General features: G+C 49.8%; 1 protein-coding gene across 1 annotated transcript in view; it reads right to left on the bottom strand.

Moving 5' to 3' along the window:
• The window catches only part of VPS53 (VPS53 subunit of GARP complex), a 46,959-nt gene extending 22,353 nt beyond the window's left edge, over nt 1–24,606 (bottom strand). Inside the window, exons 1-11 of the mRNA XM_079955526.1 lie at nt 24,460–24,606; nt 21,880–21,960; nt 19,400–19,449; nt 12,406–12,472; nt 5,951–6,037; nt 4,106–4,221; nt 3,576–3,695; nt 2,942–3,020; nt 1,779–1,922; nt 1,366–1,508; nt 368–509 (exon numbers count right to left, since the gene is read on the bottom strand). Coding sequence (XP_079811652.1) covers nt 368–509; nt 1,366–1,508; nt 1,779–1,922; nt 2,942–3,020; nt 3,576–3,695; nt 4,106–4,221; nt 5,951–6,037; nt 12,406–12,472; nt 19,400–19,449; nt 21,880–21,960; nt 24,460–24,543 — 1,113 coding nt within the window. The 5' untranslated portion in view covers nt 24,544–24,606. The remainder of the gene's footprint in view (nt 1–367; nt 510–1,365; nt 1,509–1,778; nt 1,923–2,941; nt 3,021–3,575; nt 3,696–4,105; nt 4,222–5,950; nt 6,038–12,405; nt 12,473–19,399; nt 19,450–21,879; nt 21,961–24,459) is intronic.
• Nucleotides 24,607–24,968: the final 362 nt, after the last annotated feature.

Raw genomic sequence — 24,968 nt, 5'->3', positions numbered from 1 at the left:
GACAGGCGAGAGCTCTTCCTGCTTCGCTGGTAACACTCGGACCCTTTCAAATGGCCTCGACCCAGTAGACCTGAAGGAGTGTCTCCACTCCCATCATTCAGCCCAGACACTGAAGTCCAGCGCCAAGGGCCTTCTGGCGGTTCCCTCCCTGCGAGACATGAAGCTACAGGGAACCAGGCAGGGCCTTCTTGGTGGTGGCCCCCTCCCTGTGGAACGCCCTGCCATCAGATGTCAAGGAAATAAACGACTACCTGACTTTTAGAAGACATCTGAAGCCAGCCCTGTGTAGGGAATTTTTTAATGTTTGATTGTGGTTTTTAATATTCTGTTGGGAGCTGCCCAGAGCGGCTGGGGAGACCCAACTCACCGGCACTGTGTCGGAGAGGGTGCAACCCGAGAAGCGCTTCGCCAGCAGCCCTTCGAAGTTTGTGGTCCTCTGGATGGCAAAGAGAAGGAGCTTCACCTCGATCTCCTTCGCCCGCGTCCGCATGATCTTTGCAAGCTCCGTCCTGCGGGGGGGAGAGAAGCTTAGGCAGGTCCTTACCTCGCACCAGCCCTGATGTAGGAAGCTGCCTTATAGAAAGTCAGACATTTGGGTCCATCTAGCTCAGTGCTAGATGGGATGTGGGTGGTGCTGTGGGTTAAACCACAGAGCCTAGGACTTGCCGATCAGAAGGTCACCGGTTCGAATCCCCGCAACGGGGTGAGCTCCCGTTGCTCGGTCCCTGCCCCTGCCAACCTAGTAGTTCGAAAGCACAAAGTGCAAGTAGATAAATAGGTACCACTCCGGCGGGAAGGTAAATGGCGTTTCCGTGCACTGCTCTGGTTCGCCAGAAGCGGCTTAGTCATGCTGGCCACATGACCCGGAAGCTGTACGCCGGCTCCCTCGGCCAGTAAAGCGAGATGAGCGCCGCAACCCCCAGAGTCGGCCACGACTGGACCTAATGGTCAGGGGTCCCTTTACCTTTACCTAGCTCAGTGCTGCCTACATTGAACGGCAGCAGCTCTCTCAGTTTCAGGCGAGGGGGACATTCCTCAGAGACACTCCAGATCAAATCTGCTTGGCCTGCAGGTTGTTTACATTTTTCTCAAGCAGCTAGCCATTTTAACGATGACCCTGTGTGCTGTTTTTAACTGCTGGTTCTTATACTGCTGTTGTTGGGATCGGAAGACACCAGAGGTGCTACCCCTCCCCTGACACACCATACATTTTCTCAAGCAGCCGGCCATTTTAATAATTACTCTGCGCTGCTTTTAACTGCGGGTTCTTATGTTGCTGTCCACCACCCTGACCTTATACACCATGCGGTGGCATATAAAATCCTTCCGCAAAGAAATAAAGCAGAGCGCCCTGGGCCCTGCTACCTGGTAATGTGGCAGAAGTCGACCGCAATCCTCTCGGTCATGCACCACTCCGCCGGGAACATGCGGACGTACTTCTCCTCGTAATCCACCAGCTGGCGTTTGATCCAAGCGTAACGCCGGTCGATTTTATCCAGCCAGGCGACCTGGAGGGTGAGAGAGAGGGAGGCGCTATGAGAACAGCTGTAGACAGAGGTTGTTGATTGATTGATTGATAGATAGATAGATAGATTGATTGATTGATTGGAGTTGGTTGGTTTCTACGCTGCTCATTTGCCAAAGTGCCTTCTAAGATGCTTACAAGCACAAAGGAAGTTCCTGGCCTACATTTCCCATAGCCAAAAAAAAGGAAGGAGGATATCTAAACAGCCCATGAAAAGCTAAGAGTTCTACGCAGGGGGAACATCCCGGCTTACATCTTGGTTTTCCTGGAAGAGCACGAGGTACTCTGAGAGGTGCTGCTTGATGAATTTCTTGATGATCTCCTGCTTGATTCTGGGGTCCAAGACGTTTGCGACCAGGCAGGCATCCCGCAAGACGTTGCTGGGACCTCCAGCCCTCTGTCAGGGAGGAGAAAGGCAAAGAATTCAGGGTTTTCGCTTCCAGTGGTGCCAGTGACTATACTTTGGGGATATATTAAAGGCTAGTAGGGCTGGGTGATATCTGGTTTTAAACACTGTGATATATCACCAGCTAAACATCGTGATATATTGATATATCATAATACAGTGGTACCTCTAGATGTGGACACGATCCGTTCCAGGGTGCTGTCTGCACCCCAAAAAGTCCACAACTAGAGCGGCGCTTCTGTGCAACCACGCTAGAGCACTTCTTCGCATGTGCAAAGTGCGCAGAACACTTCTGCACATGCACGCGTGGCAAAACCCTTAAGTATACACTTCCGGGTTTGCTGTGTTCGCAAGCCGAAAAGACGCAACATGAACCTAACACAACAGGAGGTATGACTGCATCTGTGATAAGGAAGGAACTACGCAGAGGCAAACAGGACCAAGTCCTGGCAACTGCTAGTACTTAAGGGTCTAAAACTGATAAATGATGATATTATCAATCACCTCGTGGTCACTTTCAGCAGCAGGAAGCCAAAATGCATCCAAATGAGACTTGGGGTTTTGTGCTCGGCTACCAAATGGTGGTATTCAGGACACCCCAGAGTAGGGCAATGAGTCATAGTGAATATTAAACATCTGGGATGATGCAGATGATGCAGCGATGGGCAGTTATAGAAGTGAAAAAGAAGAGGGAGCAGAGAAGAATCATTGCTAGGGGAGACGAAGCAGAGGGTGAGAGATGCTTCCCTTTTCTCCAGCCCCCAGCTCCTTTTATGCTCAATCTGGGACATTGGCTGGTCAAACAGAAAAAGCAGCCATGGGGAGGTGTTGCAGGGTAAAGGGTGAAGCACCTCCCCTCCCCGCTACCATTTCTCCCCTACAAATGATTCTCATGCCAGCTGCACTAAAACTGGGCTACAAACACCATTATTTGTTGTTGAGAAATAGGGGAAGCTCATTTGCACTTCTGCAAACAAGGGAGAGACCGGGATTTATTTTTATTTCATTACCTTTGTGCCTTGAGAGGGAAACGCTTCCTCGAAATCTGCCAGGATCTGTTGCCCCAGCTCGTTCTGGGCAGCCTTCACCCTGCCCAGGAACCAACGAGGAAATTGGGTTAGGGCTCAGGTCGCCAAATGCAGGCTTCTGCAGGAAGTTTTTGTTGCTAGCAAAACTAGTTGGGGAATTAAACGCCTGCCAAGCCAAACGAGGCGGTGGCTTCTAGTTTACCGGAAACAACTCAAGAAGCAAGGGTGACAGCCCTTTAACCAGAATATTCCTTAAAGGGAAAAAATGAAGATTTAAGAACTGAGTTGAAGGAACCCTGGAGTATAAGGGACTGTTTTGACAGTTCTGTCTGCTAACAGGGTCGCCATGTATGGTTCCCTGACTTTATTCAAAACACAAATCCCATAAAAGCATGTCAGGGTAAATTTATGTTAACATATTTTCTTTTTTTATATAAAAGGAAAAACAAGGCAGGAATGCCCTCCCTGTCTCTCAGACTGAAGAGGTGCAGCTGAATGTCTGAGCAGGGACTCAGTGAACATTTGCTCCTCTGTTAACACAGGGAGACTCTGAACGGCTGCTGCGTTCCTGGGCTCCCCTCTTCCGAGTCTCGGGAGATCACCGCCTTCATCTCACCTCTCAGAAAGCTGCCGAATCTGCGGGATCCCCATGTATTTGTTGAAATGCTCCAGCACGTTCACAACCCCTTGCAGGAGGTTGGCCACTTCCCCATACTGCCGCCTCCTCGTCATGGCCCTAGACATGGGAGTGGGGGGAAGAGAGAGGAGAACGGGGGGATTTAATTAGAAGAGAGAAGTCGGGGATTAAATCAAACACTGGAAGCTGCCTTACTCAGGGTGGGGAGTCACAGGTCCTGCGACCAAATCTGGTCCCCAAGGCCTCTGCCTGGCCCCCGAGATCCCCCCCTGTCTCCAGGCAAAATCTATCCTTATTGCTCCGCCCACTGTCGCCCTGGCCCCGCCCACCACTGAGTTTTGCTTGCCTTCAGTGCAGCCCACTGTAAGCTTCCTCTGACTTGCAACCCCTAAGGACTAGAAGCTTACTCTTTTTTTTAAAAAAAAGTTGGGTTTGCCCAAAAGCTAATCCCGTAACCAATCCATGCCGCAGTTCCCCCCTCCCTCAGCCCCCCCAGGGGCACTGCTTACTCCAGGGAGTCTACTCCGCCAGCTAGCATGTGGAGGTGGTTCAGGGTTGTGATGGAGGTGGTCAGGTGGCGCTTGGCGTGGTCCAGCTGCTTGATGTCGCGGGTGATTTCCTTCACCTGTCGCAGGTGAATAAGAATAATAATTTATTATTATTATTATTATTATTTATACCCCGCCCTCCCCAGCCAAGGCCGGGCTCAGGGCGGCTAACAAGCAATAATAAAAACAAAATGAATGAATACAACTTAAAAACAAAATTAAAATACAACATTAAAATATTGAAACCTCATCGCAGGAGGAGAAAGGAAAAGAAAAAAGAGGGGGAGGGAATCAAATTGGCTCCAAGACAAAGGCCAGGCGAAACAGCTCTGTCTTACAGGCCCTGCAGAAAGAAATCAGATCCTGCAGGGCCCTGGTCTCATGAGGCAGAGTGTTACACCAGGCCGGGGCCAGTGTTGAAAAGGCCCTGGCTCTGGTTGAAGCTAATCTAACTTCCTTAGGGCCCGGGACCTCTAGGGTGTTGCTATTTATGGACCTTAAGGTCCTTCGTGGGGCATACCAGGAGAGGCGGTCCCGTAGGTACGAGGGTCCTAGGCCGTGTAGGGCTTTAAAGGTCAAAAGCAGCACCTCATATCTGATCCTGTACTCCACCGGGAGCCAGTGCAGCTGGAAAAGCACTGGGTGAATATGCTCCCAGAATAAACAGAAGAATTCAAGAAACTGTGCACACAGAGAGACTTAGAAAGCTTCAGTCCCCACAACTGCCTCATTGGGGCAAGATCTGCTAGGAAGCGTTGCTGTGCTCACTAGGCCTCGCTTCCAGAGCAGTCTTGTTTCTTTGAATAAAGAGTTAAATTCATGATGCCATGGGAGTTTTTGCTGACCTGCCCAGCCACCTCCCTCTCCCCACCCTACATCCGTAGATGCCACAAAATCCACCCCAACGGGTCCCCCACCCACAACCCTTTCTGCTCGCGAACAAACAGCGCTGGTCACAAATCTTGAAGCCGGGATACGGAACTGGTGGTCCTCCGGGTGTTGCTGGACTCCAACTCCCAGAAGCCCTTGGTCCGGGATGAACCGAGCTGCAGCCCAGGAACACCCAGGCGTGCCGCTGTTTCCCAACCTCTAGGAGAACACTTGAAAAGGTGCCCTCCGAGACGCATCGCTTGGAAACAGACACCCAGTGCCGGTTCTTGCTGAACTGCAACTCCCGTCAGCCCCAATAAGAAGGGCCAATGGCCAGGGGTGATGGGTGGTTCAGCAATGTTTGGAGGGCCAAAGGTTCCCCACGCCTGATGGTAGGGCTCGGCTCCAGGCTGGAGCAACTTCAAAGCCCCATCGTCCCCAGAGGAGAGCCTGAGGCCCGGCTGTGCCTGTAGACACCGCAAAAGAGTCCAGGGTCCCTCTAGCGACGTGGCTCCGCTGTCAAATGGCTTTCGTCCGTGGGGCCAAAGGATGCTAAGCCCTGTGCAAGGTCATTGCTTTGGATGGGAGGGCGGCAAGGAAAACCTGTACCCAGAGATGGGTTGGCAGCATACTGCACACACCCAAGAGTCATCTCTTCATTGCCTTAGAAGCTCTGAAAAATGGAAGGGCCACAGACACAGTAGAGTGTCTGCCTTATGTTCAATCTGCAGGTAGAGTCTCAAGAGACTCCTCCCTGAAATCCAGGAGTGGTGCTGCCGGTCAGAGCAGACCATATTGAGCCAGATGGACCAGCGATCTGACTCAGTTTAAGGTTCCTGTAAGACGTTGTGCTAATGGAGCACAAAAAGGAAAGGGGGGTGGAGATTGCTGAGGACACCATTAATAACAGGCAACAAGATATTATTCGTCACTCACCATCTGCTCAGATTTCTCAGCTTTGTCCTTGATGTCCTTAATCTTGCCGAAGAGCTGTTGAATAGCCTTCTGGGCTTCTTCCAGTGCCTGGAGGGAGGAAGAGGGAGACTAAAGTTTGGTTTCCAAATTCAGGAGGAATTAGGCAGAGATCAAGTTCTTCTGAGCCAAGCGGCAAGAGCTCAACCTTTTTTCTGGTCGGAAAGCTACTGCTTCTTGGACTCTACGCAAGAAACAAGCTCCTAGTCCTCTTGGCGGGCAGGGGAAATCACAGAAGGGTGTTGAGCCCTTGCGGAAATAACAAAAAGGGTGAGAGAGGGCAAATAGGGTGTGAACTGCCAGCTGAGGGCATTTTGATAAAAGAGGACCCATGAAAGTTTGGGCTAGAATAAAAGTTCCTAGAACTCTAAGGTCCCACAAGGCTTTTTCGTTTATTAATACAATCCTTAAGTAATGATAACAAAACTGTTAACAATAATATAATTTAATAGAAAATAAAAATAGATAGCAATAGATAATATGCAGATAACACAGAAGCTGGCGTTTCTGGCGATGCCACAATTCTATTTATCCCACTTTCGACAGTTCTATAACACCCAATAACAAACTTTCTTTTGGGTTTTCTGCAAAAATGGGTGGCGGGAGATTTGAACCAATAGGAGTTTCCACTTCAGAAGAACTTTCTGGGTCAGGCCAATGGCCTATCCAGCCCAGGTGGCGGTTCTCACAGTGGCCAACCAGATGACTCCTCTCAGAAGCCCACAGACAGGGCCTGGGAGCAACTGGAGATGCCCACCCAGCCATGAAGCGCACGGAGCAGCCTTGGGCCAGTTCCTTCCTCTCTGCCTGGCCTGCCTCACAAGGTTGTTGTGAAGGGTAAAACAGGGGAGAGGAGAACCATGTAAGCCACAGTGGGGTACAACTCTAATAAATAATCATAATAAGGAGCAGCATTCGGAGGTTTACTGCCTCAGTGGAGGGAGAACACAAGCATTGTGGCTTGTAGCCACTGATAACCTTAAAGGTAAAGGTAAAGGGACCCCTGACCATTAGGTCCAGTCGTGACCAACTCTGGGGTTGCGGCGCTCATCTCGCTTTATTGGCCGAGGGAGCCGGCCTACAGCTTCCGGGCCATGTGGCCAGCATGACTAAGCCGCTTCTGGCGAACCAGAGCAGCGCACGACAACGCTGTTTACCTTCCCACCAGAGCGGTACCTATTTATCTACTTGCACTTTGACGTGCTTTCGAACTGCTAGGTGGGCAGGAGCAGGGACCGAGCAATGGGAGCTCACCCCGTCGCGGGGATTTGAACTGCTGACCATCTGATCGGCAAGCCCTAGGCTCTGTGGTTTAATCCACAGAGCCACCCGCGTCCCTACTGATAACCTTACCCTCCAATTAATTCGTCTAATCCTCCTGCAAAGGCATCTAGGTTGGCGGCTGTCATTTTGCCTCCTGTGGGAGCAAGTTCTGTCCTTTAACCATGCACTGTGTGAATAAATCCTTTCTCTCATCTATCCTGAATCTTCCAAAATTCGGCTTCGCTGGCTGTCGGTGAGCTTTAGCATTACGAGGGAGGATAAACATATCTCTGTCCACTTTCACCACCCCCCACACAGAGGTTCGCAAACCTCTCTGGTTCTCAGAGGGTAGACCATGAGATTCCTTAATCTCAGGGCCGTGTGTTCAAGCCCAACATTGGCAAAACAGTTCTACAATCCTATGGTTCTCAGGTCTCCTCTTACTTGCCTGTTCTGCAAACTGAAAAGCCCCAAACGCTGCGACCGTTCATCACACTGCCATGTCCATTCCAGTCTCCCTTTTCTGAACCTTTTTTTTCTGACTCTACAACAGGGGTCAGCAAACTTTTTCAGCAGGGGGCCGGTCCACCGTCCCTCAGACCTTGTGGGGGGCAGGACTATATATTTTGCAGGGGGAATGAACGAATTCCGATGCCCCACAAATAACCCAGAGATGCATTTTAAATAAGAGCATGCGTTCTACTCATGTAAAAACACCAGGCAGGCCCCACAAATAACCCAGAGATTAATTTTAAAATCAAAGGACACATTCTACTCATGTAAAAACATGCTGATTCCAGGACCGTCCGCAGGCTGGATTGAGAAGGTGATTGGGCCAGATCCGGCCCCTGGGCCTTAATTTGCCTACCCATCCTCTACAATACAGTGCTACATCGGGTTACATACGCTTCAGGTTACAGACGCTTCAGGTTACAGTCTCCACTAACCCAGAAATAGTACCTCGGGTTAAGAACTTTGCTTCAGGATGAGAACAGAAATCGCGCGGCGGCAGTGGGAGGCCCTATTAGCTAAAGCGGTACCTCAGGTTAAGAACAGTTTCAGGTTAAGAACGGACCTCCGGAACGAATTAAGTTCTTAACCTGAGGTACCACTGTATCCCTTTGTAAGTGAGGCAACCAGAACTGTGTCAACATGTGTTCCTGGGCAGAACCGAAGAAAAATCCTAAAGGGGGGGAGAGAGAGAAAAAAAAAGGAGGGCGGAAACATCTGCAATGCCGTCTCAGGCTGGAAGGAGAGACGACCACAGTAGCACTAGCGGGATCTGCTTTCTCGGCCCCTGCCCAGGAGTCAGAAATAGCCGCCGTCTGGAACTGCTGGGGGGGGGGGCGGGGAGTGTGTTACGCCCTGCCCAGGAATGCGCTCCCGCTGTTTCCTCCCCATAAAGGACTCATTAAGTGATGCAGCTTTTTTAAAAAAAGAAAAAAAAAGAAATCCATCTGCAGATTTTGGGCAAGACAAAACAAAAACCCCATTTCAAAAGCGAAGCACACCCACCAGAAAGCCAGAAGAATCGAGGCTATTTTAAGCGTTTCCAGCAAACTAAAGAGAAAAATGAAATCTAGGGCAGCGTATTTTTTTTTATTTTTTTTTTTAGAAAAAGAACGTGCTCAAAACTTGAGAAATGATGCAGCTGGGTGTGCAGGGCAGCTCCTGAAGCCTTGCAATTTTAAAATTAAAAATAAAAAATCCACAAGTATTCCAGACACAACCTACAGCTCCTGCTAGCCCAACCCCACCTTCTGCCCACAGTTAATGCAAAGGTTTCTATGTTAAAGGTTGCTGTTCGCTGTCTTCTCATTTTAAATGTCATGGGAGCAGCTGCAGCAAAGGAGAGAAGGGAAGCAGGGTTCACTGCGAATCCAGCCCCGTCCTCAACCATCACGCAGCCATTTCACCAGGAAAGAAAGGGAAGAAGGGCTGCTAAATTGGCTCAGCTGGGAACAACTTCCTCCTGCTCTCGTTCAGCTGCTTCCTTTCCAGCTGGTTGTCATGAGAATTCTGTAACCAAGGTCTAGCACCGGGTTTTACATTTTTCCTCCTCCCTCCAAATGCCTTTTCCTTTCATGCCATCTATTAAAAAAAAATAGCCGGTCTCGTCTCATTGTTGACATCTGCAAGCTGCTCCGGGAGCCTTTTTTAGGCTGAAGATCAGGGTGGGAAATGCTTCCAATAAGCAAGGAACAATGCATTAAAGGAGGAAGGGTCCTAAAACATCATCTCATAAAATTGTTGCAGGGAGAGAATATTCCAAAATTACCTATATTTAGGCACAATGTGACATAAGCTTTCTGCACAACTTTGCAAATCATCCCTAAGAAGCTAATATCTCTCACGCATATCTATATCTAAATCTATTTATTTATTTATCTATATCTATCTTCCTGTCTGCTTGCACACCAATAGCACATCCCAAATTTTGGAAGGGGTATTGTAGCTCAGCAATCACAACATCTGCTCTGCGTGGAAACAAAAGATCCTGAGATCTGTCCTTGGGATGTCCATTTTTTTCAAAAAGTGATGGAAAGACCCTCTCTTGAATCCTCCTTGTGTGGTTCGCAGAGGCAAGTATGGATGCGACCCAATCCCTGGAATTGAACCATCCCATTGGGTGGCCATCGGTGCAGCCTATAGCAGCATCACAGTGCATGAACTGCTGGGATGGCTCAGTCAGTGAAGCACCAGACTCTTAATCTCCAGGTTGTGGGTTCGAGCCCCAAATTGGGTGCAAGATTCCTGCATTGTAGGGGGTTGGGCTAGATGACCCGCAGGGTCCCTAACAACTCTGCAATTCTATTATTCTAAAAAGGAGGGTGGACTGAGGAGTAGTGTGGTCGGGGACACATAAGCCTCTTTTCCATTTTTTTTTTTAAAATCTGAAGTGCCATACATTTTTAGTGTTGAACAAAGGCTCCCTTCATTTCAAAAGGGTGGGAGGGGGAGGAAAGCAGGCCAGAACATGATTTGGGGAGGGGGGAGCTTTCAGCCCTACAAGCCATTATTAATTAGGCTATTATCACAGACAGACAATCTCTTCTCTCCTTCCACCTCCCTGGAGAAAGAGCAGCTCAGGAGAAGAAATTATTTCGCCAGGGTTTTCCTTTTTCGTCTGGCTTCTTTGGGGTGGGAGGAAAAAAAAGAGAGGGGGGAACCCACTGCAGACCAAAATGCCATTCAAGAGGCTTTTCCTGTGTAATACGACCTGCTCTGCTTTCCCTATGCTCTGACCTATTAACTGCTGGAGCCGGGAAATTCCTGAGATTCCTGCCGGCTTTGTAGTTCCAAAAACAGCCGCCAGTTCAACGGAGCTTTTGTGGCAGGAAAAAAATCGCAAAGAAGTGAGATTCTGCGGCCACGCGCATCGCTCACGCTTGATTTTTCTATTTCAACCTGCACGGCACTTTTGGAAGATTCAGGACAGAGAACAGAAAAGGACTTAATCACGAAGTGCATTGTTAATCTGTGGAACTCTCCTCCACATGAGGCAGGAATGGGCACCAGATGGGGCATGATGGCTATGCGCTGCCTCCACAGTTAGAAGTGGAAATGCTACAGAATACAGTGGTACCTCAGGTTAAGAACTTAATTCGTTCCGGAGGTCTGTTCTTAACCTGAAACTGTTCTTAACCTGAAGCACCATTTTAGCTAATGGGGCCTCCCGCTGCCGCCGCACCGCCGGAGCCCGATTTCTGTTCTTATCCTGAAGCAAAGTTCTTAACCTGAAGCACTATTTCTGGGTTAGTGGAGTCTGTAACCTGAAGCGTATGTAACCCGAGGTACCACTGTACACACATTAAAGCATTTTAATTCCGTTCTGAAATAAATTAAGACACACCAAGTGGTACCAGCTAGCTAAAATATATAAATCAGAGTCAGATGTCATAAACATTTCCAGTGCAGCCAAATATTAACAAGGAAAGAACCAGCAGCCATCTCCTCAGAAGTGACAAAGGCAAGAATCATATAATCATGGAACTGGGAGGAATCCCAGGGATCATCCAGTCCAACCCTCTGCGACGCAGGAATCTTTGGCCCAACGTGGGGATTGAACCCAGAAAGGGATTTTTTTATTGCTGGAAACAGATGATCCTGAATACCCCACTCTCTCTTATATCCAGATCCAATTCTTAAAGGTATCACATATTCAGGTACACTTGCTCATTTTTGGGGGACACACCCACACACCCCAACATGCTATTTTTTTATAATAAGGAAACCTTCACAGAGTTAAGGTGGGTCCCCAGCCCAGATCAGTTTGCCAAGAGCTGGAAGCCATCTTGAACCCCAACTGCACTGGCTCCCGGTGGAGTACAGGGCCAGGTTTAAGGTACTGGTTTTGACCTTTAAAGCCCTACGCGGCCTAGGACCCACGTACCTACAGGACCGCCTCTCCCGGTATGCCCCGCGGAGGACCTTAAGGCCCACAAATGACAACATTTTGGAGGTCCCAAGTCGCAAGGTGGTTAGATTGGTCTCAACTAGGGCCAGGGCCTTTTCAGCACTGGCCCCGACTTGGTGGAACGCTCTGTCACAAGAGACCAGGGCCCTGCGGGATTTGACATCTTTCCGCAGGGCCTGCAAGACGGAGCTGTTCCACCTGGCCTTTGGTTTGGACTCATTCTGACCCTTATGTTTCCCTCCCCTTACGGTTCTGATCCATGGGCTACTTTTAAAATGAGGCTGCATTTTAAATTGCATTTTAACCTGTATTTTAAATTGTGTTTTTTTTTCTTTCCCCTATTATGTTTTTATTGTAATTTTACTGGTGTTAGCCGCCCTGAGCCTGGCTCTGGCGGGGTATAAATAAAAATTATTATTATTATTATCTTGAAACATGGGGCCAACAAGCCTTGCAGGTTTCTAGTCCTCAGTACAGGGCTGGGGGAACCTAGAGAATCACAGAATGGTAGAGTTGGAAGGGACCCTGAGGGTCATGTCTAGTCTGACCCCACTGCAATGAAGGAATCTCAACTAGATCCACATGACAGAAGGCCACCCAACCTGTTTAAAAACCTCCAAGGAAGGAGAGTCTATCACCTCCCGAAGGAGACTGTTCTGCTGTCTAAATGCCATTCCATGTATCTCTCCGGAAAGGTCCCTGGATAGATTCAGCTTCAAGAAATTTAATAAACTCGTACCTCACGGCCATCCTGCCCGACGTTTGTCTGACCTCTCACCACGGTCCGGATGTTATCATCCAAACGCCTGCAAAGGGGAAGAAAGAGAGAAGGGGGACAGCCTGAAGGTTGATGTTCAGCATCAGATTTCTTTTCTTTTTTTACAGTTTGTTCAAGAGACCATTTTAGGGAAGGGAAAACCATGCTGTTTCAATACAGTGGTGCCTCGCAAGACGAAATTAATCCGTTCCGTGAGGCTCTTCGTATAGCGGTTTTTTCGTCTTGTGAAGCAAGCCCATTGACAGCTTAGCGGATTAGCGCTATTAGCAGTTTAGCGGCTTTTAGCGGATCAGCTGATAAGCGGCTTAGCGGCTTAGGAAAAGGGGGGGAGGGGAAAAAACCCGCAGGAACTCGCAAGACATTTTCGTCTTGCGAAGCAAGCCCATAGGGAAATTCATTTTGCGAAGCGCCTCCAAAACGGAAACCCTTTCGTCTAGTGGGTTTTCCGTCTTGCAAGGCATTCGTCTTGCGGGGCACCACTGTATTCTTAAAACAAATATTCCAGCACTGTATACCAGTCCCATGGAGAGTTAAAAGAAATCCCACTCCTGTATAATTTGATTTATTGCACGTCTATCCCACCTCAAGGCGGCACACACAGTTTTCTGCCGCCTTATCACATCCAAAAAGCAACCCTGCGGGGTAGGTTAGGCCAAGAAACGACGACTAGCCCACCGCCTTATCACATCCAAAAAGCAACCCTGCGGGGTAGGTTAGGCCAAGAAACGACGACTAGCCCAAGGTGACCCAGTGAGCTTTATGACTGAGTGGAGATTTGAACCCTGGTCTCCCAGGAATCCCCTTCATGGATCACTGCCTTGCTGTGGCAAAGGGGCTTGAATAACTCAGAGAAGCTATGAGCTATGCCGTGCAGGGCCACCCAAGACGGACAGGTCATAGTGGAGAGGTTTGACCAAACATGATCCACCTGGAGCAGGAACCGGCAAGCCACTCCAGTATCCCTGCCAAGAAAACTCCATGGACAAAGACAAGACTAAACTGCGGGAGGCAGTGGAAGATCCCTCTCACTCTCCAGGCTTCAGCAAAAGCCTGCATTCGCCCCATAGGACACACACACATTTCCCCTTCATTTTTGGAGGGGAAAAAGTGTGTCCTATAGGGCGAAAAATACGGTAATTTTTTTCTTTTTTTAAAAAAAGTGTCCCCGGATTCTTTGAAAAAAATCTGGTAACCTTCGTCTAACTCAGTCTAAGGCAGTCTTCCTGTGTTCTTGAAAAGACACAGGGCAGTTACAGATGCATTGAAATTAACGAATATTTCTAAGTTAGTTGCATTGATTTCAACAGGCCTACTCTGGGTAAAGTTTCTTGAACACCCCCTGTTATGTAGTGAAGTTTCACCCTGGGCCAGCAGGGGGATACTGTATATAGTTTTCACTCAGGTCTGTAGATAGTTTTCCCTCAGGTCCACGTCAGTTATTTTAGGCGGGAACTCCGGGCTGTTGTTGTTACAATGTTGACAGCCGGCTGCCTATAAAAGCAGGCCGGCTGAGCTGTTTGCAGGCAGTTCTGTTCCAGCTTACAAGAATAAAGAGCTACTTGGAGAAATCGCTGTGTCGTCTGCTATGTCAACCCACAACTTAACACTGGCGACGAGGATGGGATTGATGGACATCAGAGCACAGCCAGATGCGGCCAGCCTCTGAACTGAGCTGAATCACTGAACTGAATCACAGAGCGAAATCACTGAGCGAAATCACTGGACAGAACCAATTCAGAGCTGACTGTTCTGGCTAAGAGCACGGTGTTCTATCCATCGCCCTTCACGCCGGCATCGGAATCATGGCTTCACTTGTGCCTCTACCGCCGTTTGCGCCAGCCTCTGAATCATGGGACTCCTACCTCGCTCGGTTCGACTGCTACCTCCAAGCCAACGAGCTGACAGCAGTATCAATGGATCGGAAGCGGGGCCTATTCCTCAGCCTCTGTGGGCCTGAGGTGTTTGAGACGGCCCGAGCATTGGTTGCGCCTGAAGCAGTCCAGGCAACACCATGGGACACGATCCAAGAGAAGCTCCGCAACCACTACGCACCAAAGCCGTCCAAGATTGCTGCCCGCCATGCGTTCTACCACCGGAACCAGGCAGAGGGGGAGTCAATCAACAACTACACCACCGCCCTGCGACAGGCTGCAATGCACTGTGAGTTCCGAGACTTAGACGATGCCCTGATGGATCGAATCGTCTGCGGGGTCCGGGACATCCATCTGCAACGGCGTTTCCTCGCCAAGCCAGGCCTCACGCTACAGAAAGCCATTGAGGAGGCTGTGGCCTCAGAAGCTGCTGAACGCTCCGCCCAGGAGATCCGCAAGTCCAGCAGCCCGCGTCTTGCTAGGGAGCCAGTTCCGGTGCATCATGAAGAGGCCAGCAGTGATGAGGCATCCTCCAGTGAAGACGATGACGTGCACCAGACAAAGCGGGAGCGCAGGAAGTTCCAACAGAAGTCCAAGGGCCAACCGGAATGTGCCGGCTGTGGAGGCAACCATTCCTGTGCCAAGTGTCGATTCAGAGACGCCATCTGTAGGAAGTGTTCCAGAAGGGGCCACATCGCTAAGGTCTGCCGATCGGCTCCGTCTGACACCCCCCCTTCATCGACTCGCAAGTCCAAGTCTTCACTCCAGTCTGCCAAGGAAAGTTGTTTCGCTCTCACCAACTGCCGCTGCCCGTCTGGAACCACGATTGGCCAAACCGACTCGCCTACGCGACGCAAGCTGAACGTCACGGTGCTCATTGAAGGAGCTCCATGTGACATGGAGATCGACACCGGGTCTGCCCTGTCCATCGTGTCATGGAGCACCATCAAAAGACTGGTACCCAGAGTGTCCAAAAGGCAACTCGACTCTCACCGCGTACACCTGAGAGACTACCAGGGAAACGACATTCCCGTGGTAGGCGTTGGCCGGTTCCGGATTGCCTTCAAGGATTTTTCGGGCCTGCTCCGGTTGGTGGTGGTCGAAGGTCAGCGGCCAAGCCTCCTAGGGCTAGACTGGTTTGATGCCCTCGGCCTGGAAGTCACCGGCATCAACTGCATCTCTAACGCAGAGACTGAGGGTCTGGTCAAAGACTTTGCCGAGGTTTTTGACGGCACCTTGGGGCAATATACAGGTACGCCCATCTCCTTTAGCCTTGATCCACAAGTCGCCCCCATCAAGCTAAAGCCACGCCGGGTTCCCTTTGCTCTCAAGGCTAAGGTGGACGAACAACTGGACAAACTGATCGCCCAAGGAGTTTTGGAGCCGGTTGACCACGCCAAGTGGGAAACCCCCATCGTCACGCCTGCCAAGCCAGATGGGTCGGTGAGAATCTGCGCTGACTACAAGTGCACGATCAACAAGGCACTTCAGCAGCACGCTTATCCGGTTCCTGTTGTCCAACACCTGCTGCATTCCCTGGGTGAGGGTAAGGTCTTCGCTAAGCTGGACCTTGCCCAAGCCTATCAACAACTGCCAGTCGATGATGCCACTGCTGAAGCCCAGACGATCGTCACCCACCGGGGGGCATTCCGTTGCCGCCGGTTGCAGTTCGGGGTAAGTGTGGCTCCTGGCATCTTCCAAAGCCTTATGGAGCGTCTCCTGCAAGGGCTTCCGGGCGTGGTACCATATTTTGATGACGTCTTGGTGTCTGCAGACTCACACCAGCAGCTGTTCGAGCGCCTCCGTGCCGTGCTGACCAGGTTCCAAGAGGCCGGGCTCAAGGTAAAGAGGGAGAAGTGCCAGATCGCCGTTCCACAGGTAGAGTTCCTGGGCTATCTTATCGATGCCTCCGGCCTTCACCCGACCACATCCAAGATCCGCGCTATCCAGCAGGCCCCCACCCCAAAGAACAAGACGGAGTTGCAGGCGTTCCTGGGGCTGCTGAACTTTTATAACATGTTCCTGCCCCACAAAGCCACAGTGGCTGAGCCTCTTCACCGACTCCTTAGCACTAAGACGCCTTGGGCCTGGGGTCATCGGGAGACGGCGGCCTTCAACGCGGTCAAGGCTCTCCTTTCATCAGACAGTGTGCTGGTACAGTACAGTGAATCCAGGCCGCTGGTCCTTGCCTGCGACGCCTCACCTTTTGGCATCGGTGCTGTCCTTAGTCACCGTTTTCCAGATGGAAGAGAAGCACCGCTCGCCTACTTTTCCAGGACGCTATCTCCGACGGAACGGAATTACAGCCAGCTCGACAAGGAGGCACTGGCACTTGTGGCTGGAGTGAAGAGGTTCCATGAATACCTCTATGGCAGGACTTTTGACCTCATCACTGACCACAAGCCACTCCTGGGCCTCCTCGCCGGTGATCGTCCAACTCCACCGGTCCTCTCGCCACGCATGCTGCGATGGACTGTTTTCCTGGCTGCCTACCACTACCGGCTCATCCATCGCCCGGGGAAATCGATGGGCCATGCCGACGCCCTCAGCCGTTGCCCTCTTCCAGCATTTGTGGAAGACCCGGCTCCAGCTTCATCGCTCCTTCTGATTGAGGATCTTCCGGCAGCGCCTGTATCGGCTGCCACTGTGGCCTCCGCGTCTGCCCGGGATCGCACCATCAGCCGGGTGCTCAACTGGGTGTGGAGGGGGTGGCCACAAGGGCCTTTTGCATTGGAGTTCCAGCCCTTCGCAACCAGACAACATGAACTCTCAGCTCATCGCGGCTGTCTGCTGTGGGGAGACCGCGTCGTGATTCCCCAGGGACTCCGTCAGCGCGTCCTGGAGGCTCTGCACGTTGGCCACCCGGGAATTGTCAAAATGAAGGCGTTGGCTCGGTGTTACGTCTGGTGGCCTAATATGGACGATGCCATCACTGCCTGGGTGTCCGCCTGTCAAGCGTGCCAAGAGTCGAGGCCTGCACCACCGGCAGCTAAGGGACACACCTGGGAGACGCCAAAGACACCCTGGTCGAGGGTGCACATCGATCTGGCTGGCCCCTTTCACGGCCGGACCTTTATGGTAGTGGTGGACGCCTATTCCAAATGGCTGGAGGTCGCCCTGATGCCCTCCACCACTACCGAAGCTGTCATCCGGGTGCTGCGAGGCCTGTTTGCAACGCATGGGTGTCCTGATGTTCTTGTCTCTGACAACGGACCGCAGTTCACGTCAGGCATGTTTGAGCGGTATCTTTTGGGACTGGGCATCCGCCATGCCCTAACGGCACCCTTTCATCCATCCAGCAACGGGCAAGCGGAAAGAATGGTGCGCTCGGCAAAAGAGGCACTGGCGCGCCTGGACCGGGGAGACTGGCATGAGCGGGTCACCGAATACTTGTTCGTGCAACACATCACCCCTCATGCGGCCACAGGGCGGAGTCCTGCTGAACTGCTTATGGGCCGCCGCCTCAGGTCACCACTCGACCGGCTACACCCGGACTTTGCCGTGGCTGAACCCCCAGGCTGTGCCAACGCGCCACGGTCATTTGTCCCAGGAAACCAGGTCTTTGCCCGGAACTATGTGGGGGACATTCCTTGGGTGCCAGCCACAGTAGTGGGAGTCACTGGACCTTGCTCGTACCAGGTGGCACTCGAAGACGGACGCTTGTGGCGACGGCACATAGACCAGCTTAGGCGCAGGGTTGGGGACTTGGACACTACCGAGGTGCCCCCAACTACGCTTGCGGCTCCAGAAGAGACACGTACAGATGGCGAGGCCCCACCTACACCTCCCTCGCAAACTGCCAGCGTGGAGCCGAACCAAGCCGCTTCAGAGGGTCTGCCAGACTTACCACAGACTCAGACCACTCCACTTGCGGAGGCTCCACCCACAGCAGCGGATCCAGGGGAGTTGGTTCCAACGCCACCTAGGGTCGCACCACAGCCTCAGCAAGAACTGTGTGGCCCTCTGGACTTGGCTACCAGTCCCCGGCGGTCTGGCAGAGTTTCCAAGCGCCCAACTTATTTAAAGGACTATGTTGTTGGACATGTATCACTGTTGGTCTAAGTATGGGAAATGTAACCGATATGCTTTTGTGCCTAATTGAACCATTACGCGTAGTGCTGTATATAAGGAAACCATTACGATTGTAACTAACGCCTTATCTCGATGGGGAGGGGTGTTATGTAGTGAAGTTTCACCCTGGGCCAGCAGGGGGATACTGTATATAGTTTTCACTCAGGTCTGTAGATAGTTTTCCCTCAGGTCCACGTCAGTTATTTTAGGCGGGAACTCCGGGCTGTTGTTGTTACAATGTTGACAGCCGGCTGCCTATAAAAGCAGGCCGGCTGAGCTGTTTGCAGGCAGTTCTGTTCCAGCTTACAAGAATAAAGAGCTACTTGGAGAAATCGCTGTGTCGTCTGCTATGTCAACCCACAACTTAACACCCCCCCCCCCCCGGAAATAACTATTTGCCCAGGCTTTCCCTGACCAGCAGGAATGAACCTGGTTATTACTGGATTCCTGTTTTTAAATTACTGATTTACTGGAACCTCGGTATTCCTTATTAATAATATTTATTCAACTTCTTACACACTCTTTGCTACAAGGTTCCAGGAAGGGTTACCGCAATGCAAGACGACAGTTCCACATTCATTGCAACTCCCACATTTCAGGAGTTGGCCACAATTTACAGTCACAAGCTTTTATACCATTTCGCAGTTTTCCATGTCGGAATTTCACACACAGCTTACTCGAATAAATAAGTGGTTTAAATAAAAAATAGCTACGCTCCTAAACTGAAGCAAGCTCGCCCCGTTCCGGAGGAGCCAGCTCCTCTGTCATCACAGCATCACTCCACGAGTCAGAAGGAAGCAACCACTCCCCTTTCCTCAGGCGAGAGGCTGTGTGCCTTTTATCTTCTCCGTGTTTTTCAGATGTGCCATTTCCAATGTGTCTGCATGCACCCAAGGTGCTATTGCCACTGCTGGCATAGAGCCTCCACCTGGGGGTTAAGTTCTAAAGGAACAGCAGTTTTTCCTGCCCCACACAGCCCCATTGATAATATTTTTTAAAATAGCCCTGCTTACCTTATTTTCAGCTTGATCTTGTTCACCACATCATCAATGTTTGCCAAAGACTGTCAAAGAAAAAGGAGAGAAAGGGGGAGTCAGTTATTTAGCCGTATATGCAGTGTCAACAGACTGGGGATTTGGCTCTTCATGCCAATAAGAGCATGCTGTCTACTGGCAAACCCACCAAATGTCCCTATTTTCCAGGGACAGTCCTGGATTTACAGAAGCCGGGATCTGATTTGATCCCGGAATGTCCTACTTTTCCTTAAAGGCATGGCTGACTCTGGGGTTGCGGTGCTCATCTCGCTTTATTGGCCGAGGGAGCCGGTATACGGCTTCCAGGTCATGTGGCCAGCAGGACTAAGCTGCTTCTGGCGAACCAGAACAGCGCACGGAAGCGCCGTTTACCTTCCCGCCGGAGCGGTACCTATTTATCTACTTGCACTTTGATGTGCTTTCAAACTGCTAGGTTGGCAGGAGCAGGGACCGAGCAACGGGAGCTCACCCCGTTGCAGGGATTCGAACCACCGGCCTTCAGATCGGCAAGTCCTAGGCTCTGTGGTTTAACCCACAGTGCCACCTTAGGACGTCCCTATTTTCATCAGAGAAATGTTGGAGGATACGGAGTTAAACATCCTCTGTCAAGAAGATAAGCAACTATATTTTTTTAAAAATACCTAGCAGTTCGAAAAATATTTATTAAAATTTCTCATAATAAAAGAAATCACAATCAGACAGAACAAAAAAGAGAAACAATCATACACAACACAATCTAACAAGAACAATAAAGCACAATAAAGCACAGAAAAAAAACAAAAAACAGAAAAAAGATAAAAATCTAGTTTTAACTTACTGTCTTCATAACCCTCTTTCCTGACTTCCTCACATCTCCCTTTTCTGTGTTCCCCTTTACAAAATCCAATTCAGCAGTTCCTTACCCTCTTTCCAATCTTATTCAATATTATACATTTCAACCTATTATGTTTTCAATTTCCCTTTCCTTTTAAATCCATTTTTCACATGTTCTTTATAACTTAAAGCCTTATATCATTTATTTAGTTTCAACATAATTTTACTCTGGTCTTTTCACCCTTTTTTCTTAAAACATTTTTGCATATTTCTTTTTACTATGTCACTGATGCCATATTATCTTTATATCCAACATCATTTTAACATTCAAACATTTTACAATGTTTTTGGAGATATTCTTTGAACTTCTTCCAATCCTCTTCCACCGACTCTTCTCCCAGGTCTCGGATTCTGCCAGTCATTTCTGCCAATTCCATATAGTCTATCACTTGCATCTGCCATTCTTCCAGAGTGGGCAAATCTTGTGTCTTCCAATACTTTGCGATAAGTATCCTTGCTGCGGTTGTTGCATACATAAAGAGTGTTCTATCTTTCTTTGGCACCAATTGGCCGACAATGCCCAAAAGGAAGGCCTCTGGTTTCTTAGGAAAGGTATGTTTAAATATCTTCTTTAGTTCATTGTAGATCATTTCCCAGAAAGCCTTACCCCTTGGGCATGTCCACCCAAGGTGAAAGAATGTTCCCTCAGTTTCTTTACATTTTCAACATTTGTTATCAGGCAGGTGATAAATTTTTGCAAGCTTGACTGGGGTCATGTACCACCTATAGATCATTTTCATAATATTTTCTCTTAAGGCATTACATGCCGTAAACTTCATATCGGTGGTCCACAACTTTTCCCAGTCAGCAAACATAATGTTATGACCAATGTCCTGTGTCCATTTAATCATGGCTGATTTAACTGTTTCATCCTGAGTATTCCATTTCAACAGCAAGTTGTACATTCTCGAAAGTATTTTAGTTTTAGGTTCTAGCAGTTCTGTTTCTAATTTCGATTTTTCCACCTGGAAGCCTATTTTTTTATCCGAAGATAAGCAACTATACAACCTTTAGAAGACAGCCTTGTATAGGGAGGTTTTTAATGTTTCATGTTTTATTATGTTTTTATATATGGTGGAAGCCGCCCAGACTCACTATAAGGCAGCCTCCTATGTTCAGATCTTGCTTAACGGAAGAAGAACGGTGGCCTCTAGTGGACAAACAAGACACAGCAAACTGAGATATGCCACAGAGATCAAAAGCAGACTCTCTCCCTTGACCATCGTTCTTCAACCTTGGCTTTCCAGATACTGTTGGACTACAACTCCCATCATCCCTTGCCACAGGCTAAGCTGGCTGGATATGATGGCAGCTGCAGACTTTTAGTCTTGCCTTAACTGTATTTGCTGCTTTTGTGTTTTCAGCAGCTTTTATTTGTCTTTTGCAGAAATTCCCTCGATAAAGATATTTAGAAGGCAATGGATAAACCATCGATGGACCCCAGAACTTGATCACCCCTGTTAGGAGGCAAGGGAAACTCTCCAACGTTTTACTATTCTTTTGTGACTCTCTTATGAATCTACCAGCAGAAAAACAGGGTAAAAGAAGAAACTGTTTTTCACAATTGTGCAGAAGACGCAACTCACTTGCTCGGTTGGGAAAAGCGTGTTGATGTACTCCACAGCGTTGAAGTCAGCTCGGTCCAACGGATCTTGACTTGGAAACACCTAGGGGTCAAGAAAAAGAACGGAAGTGACTATTATTAATTGTATGTGTTAGTTGTTTTTCTTACAAAAGAGCCTGTATGGAGTGGAGTGTTGGAATATGACCTGGGAGACACTGGAGTTCAAATTCCCGCTTGGCCGTGGGCCTCACTGGGTGACCCTGGGCAACTCATACTGCCTCTCAGCCTAACCCACCTCACAGGGTTTTTTGTGGGGATTAAATAAGAGAGAGGGAGAGAGAACCTTGAGCTCCTTGGAGAAAAAGGTGGGATTATAAATGAATGAATGAATGAAATGTGACTTGTGACTTACATTAAAACCAACAATAAAAACCTCAACCCATAACAATTCAAAGAAAAGACGAAAAGGAACACAGCAACACACACGCTGTGCCAAAAACAGCAAATGTCCAGCAGCATGGTGAAAACAGAGAGGCTGTGCAGTGGTTTGTGGGATATAGATCACATTCCTTCCTTGGTTATGGAGAGAGGCTGGAAGACAGGGGTCAGGATCCCACCCTGGCCTGCACGGAGGCTCCTTCAGGCTCCCCTACCTCTCCCTCCATCCTTCCCAAGTTCTGCTTCACCAGCAAAATCTTCTCCAATCCAGCTCAGCCTCACCTTACTGACTCCCGCATCATGCAAACACGTTCCCACTATCTGCTTCCAATCCTAGTGTCCTCCTGTCCCTCCTAATCTTGAATCACTACGGGTTTGTTTTGAATGGTATGAGTTGATCGGTGCATCTTGCTTGTTTCCCCTTATTTATATGCTACTGTTACCACCGGACTAAGACCCCAAGCAGGTTCTGTCTGTTTTAATGGGGAACTGTCCTTAAACGCATTCCGATTCCGGCTCTTTATCTGACCAAGTAAACGCAGCCAGGTCACACTGACCTCCCTTGGCATTTAAATCCTTCACTCTGCAAACAGTGCGTCAACTGTGGGGGGGGGGAGGAGCCAACCTTTGGGGGCGCATTTGCAAACTGAATTCTCTGGATGCATGCATGTCATGCCCATGGCAAACTCTCTCCCCTCCCCTGCTCTAAACACACAGACAAAGTGTCTGTAACCCGAGGTACCACTGTAGAGTCATCCCTTAGGTTGAATGCGTTCAAGTTGTGCTCTGCGGCAACCCAGAAGTAACGGAGCGCGTTACTTCTGGGTTTCACTGCTTGCGCATGCACAGATGCTCAAAATGACGTCACGCGCAGAAGTGGTAAAAGCGACATGTGCGTGCGCAGACATGCCGTTGCTAGTTACGTTTGCTTCTAGATGCGAACGGGGCTCCAGAACGGATCCCGTTTGTATACAGAGGTACCACTGTACACACAACCCAGTTGCTCCCTGAGCCACAATTTAACAAATAATCACAATACTAATGTACACAATGACAAACCTAGACAGCATCTTAAAAAGCAGAGACATCACCTTGCCAACAAAGGTCCGTATAGTTAAATCTCTGGTTTTCCCAGTATGATGAATGGAAGTGAGAGCTGGACCATCAAGAAGGCAGATCGCCAAAGAATTGATGCTTTTGAATTATGGTGCTGGAGGAGACTCTTGAGAGTCCCATGGACTGCAAGAAGATCAAACCTCTCCATTCTGAAGGAAATCAGCCCTGAGTGCTCACTGGAAGGACAGATCGTGAAGCTGAGGCTCCAAGACTTTGGCCACCTCATGAGAAGAGAAGACTCCCTGGAAAAGACCCTGAAGTTGGGAACGATGGAGGGCACAAGGAGAAGGGGACGACAGAGGACAAGGTGGTTGGATGTGTTCTCAAAGCTACCAGCATGAGTTTGAGCAAACTGCGGGAGGCAATGGAAGACAGGAGGGCCTGGCGTGCTCTGGTCCAGGGGGTCACGAAGAGGCGGACATGACTAAGCGACTAAACAACAATACTATTGTACATCACCTTTAGCTCAGTATATAAAAAGGGTGGGATATAAATGCAGCAAATAAATAATAAACTGCTGCCCTGTGGGCAGGGGGTCTCCTATCTAGCAGCCTGTCATTCAACCAGCACCTGCTCCCCTCCCCAAATTATTATTTTTCATGGTAAATCTTTATTGGTTTAAAATACAGATGTAAACGATCGTTTACAACGAATGTATGTATAGAAGAAATTCAGTACAGAAGAAAAAACTTCACGACCCCCCCCAAAAATAAGCAGCACCCCCACAACGTCCCTCTCCTCAAAGACACCCAAATAGACCCCCCTCAATTTAAGGCAGCCCCCCCCACTCCCTACAGCCCCTCCCCACACAGAACCCCCATATTAGCATACAAAGCCCCGCCCCTTACTCACACTTCACCCAATCGCTTTGGAGATACAGGCGCCTCCTCCCACCACAGAGCCCCATATTAGCATACATAGCCCCGCCTCCTTACACTCCGCCCAATCGCTGAGGGACTACGGGAGCCCCGCCTACCACGAACCCCCATATTAGCATGCACAGCCCCGCCCCCTCCTCCTCACCGTCTCCCACCCGGTTCTCGCTCACCTGCTCGATGGCCAGCTGCACCTCCGGCGCCAGCTGCAGGGCGGCCTCCAGCTCGTCGGCCAGGTCCAGCTCGTCCTCCTCCATCCCGGCCTGCCCCGCGACGCTCGACTAGCCACCCGCCTCCTCTCTTCCTCTCTCTCTCTCCTCGCTTGAGGGAAAGCGCGCCACTTCCGGGAACGGCGGCATTCTGGGATGCTGGAGGACCGTGTGGAGGGAGGGGGAATGGGAGCAGCCAATGGGCAAGGAGGGGGCGGGGCGAGATGGCGCGATAAGACCACGCCCACTCTGACCCCCTCCCTCCTGGGGCGGGGATTCCTCGGAGTTTTCCTTTTTCTCAATGGGTGCCTGAGACTCCGCGAAATTCTTGGAGCGGTGAGGGAAATGTGTGCGTACTTTTTATTCAAAAAATAAATAAACGTTTTATTTAAGCTTTTTACAAGTCAACCACTATCAGGAAAAAAGTGAATGGTCGCTATACGAAATTACAGAGTGCTTGCATTCCCTTTCCG

The sequence above is a fragment of the Podarcis cretensis genome (genome assembly GCF_951804945.1).
Source record: "Podarcis cretensis genome assembly, chromosome: 15".
NCBI lineage: Eukaryota > Metazoa > Chordata > Lepidosauria > Squamata > Lacertidae > Podarcis > Podarcis cretensis.
The sequence above is the reverse complement of the archived record's forward strand: the minus strand, read 5'-3'. Positions and strand labels throughout refer to the sequence as shown.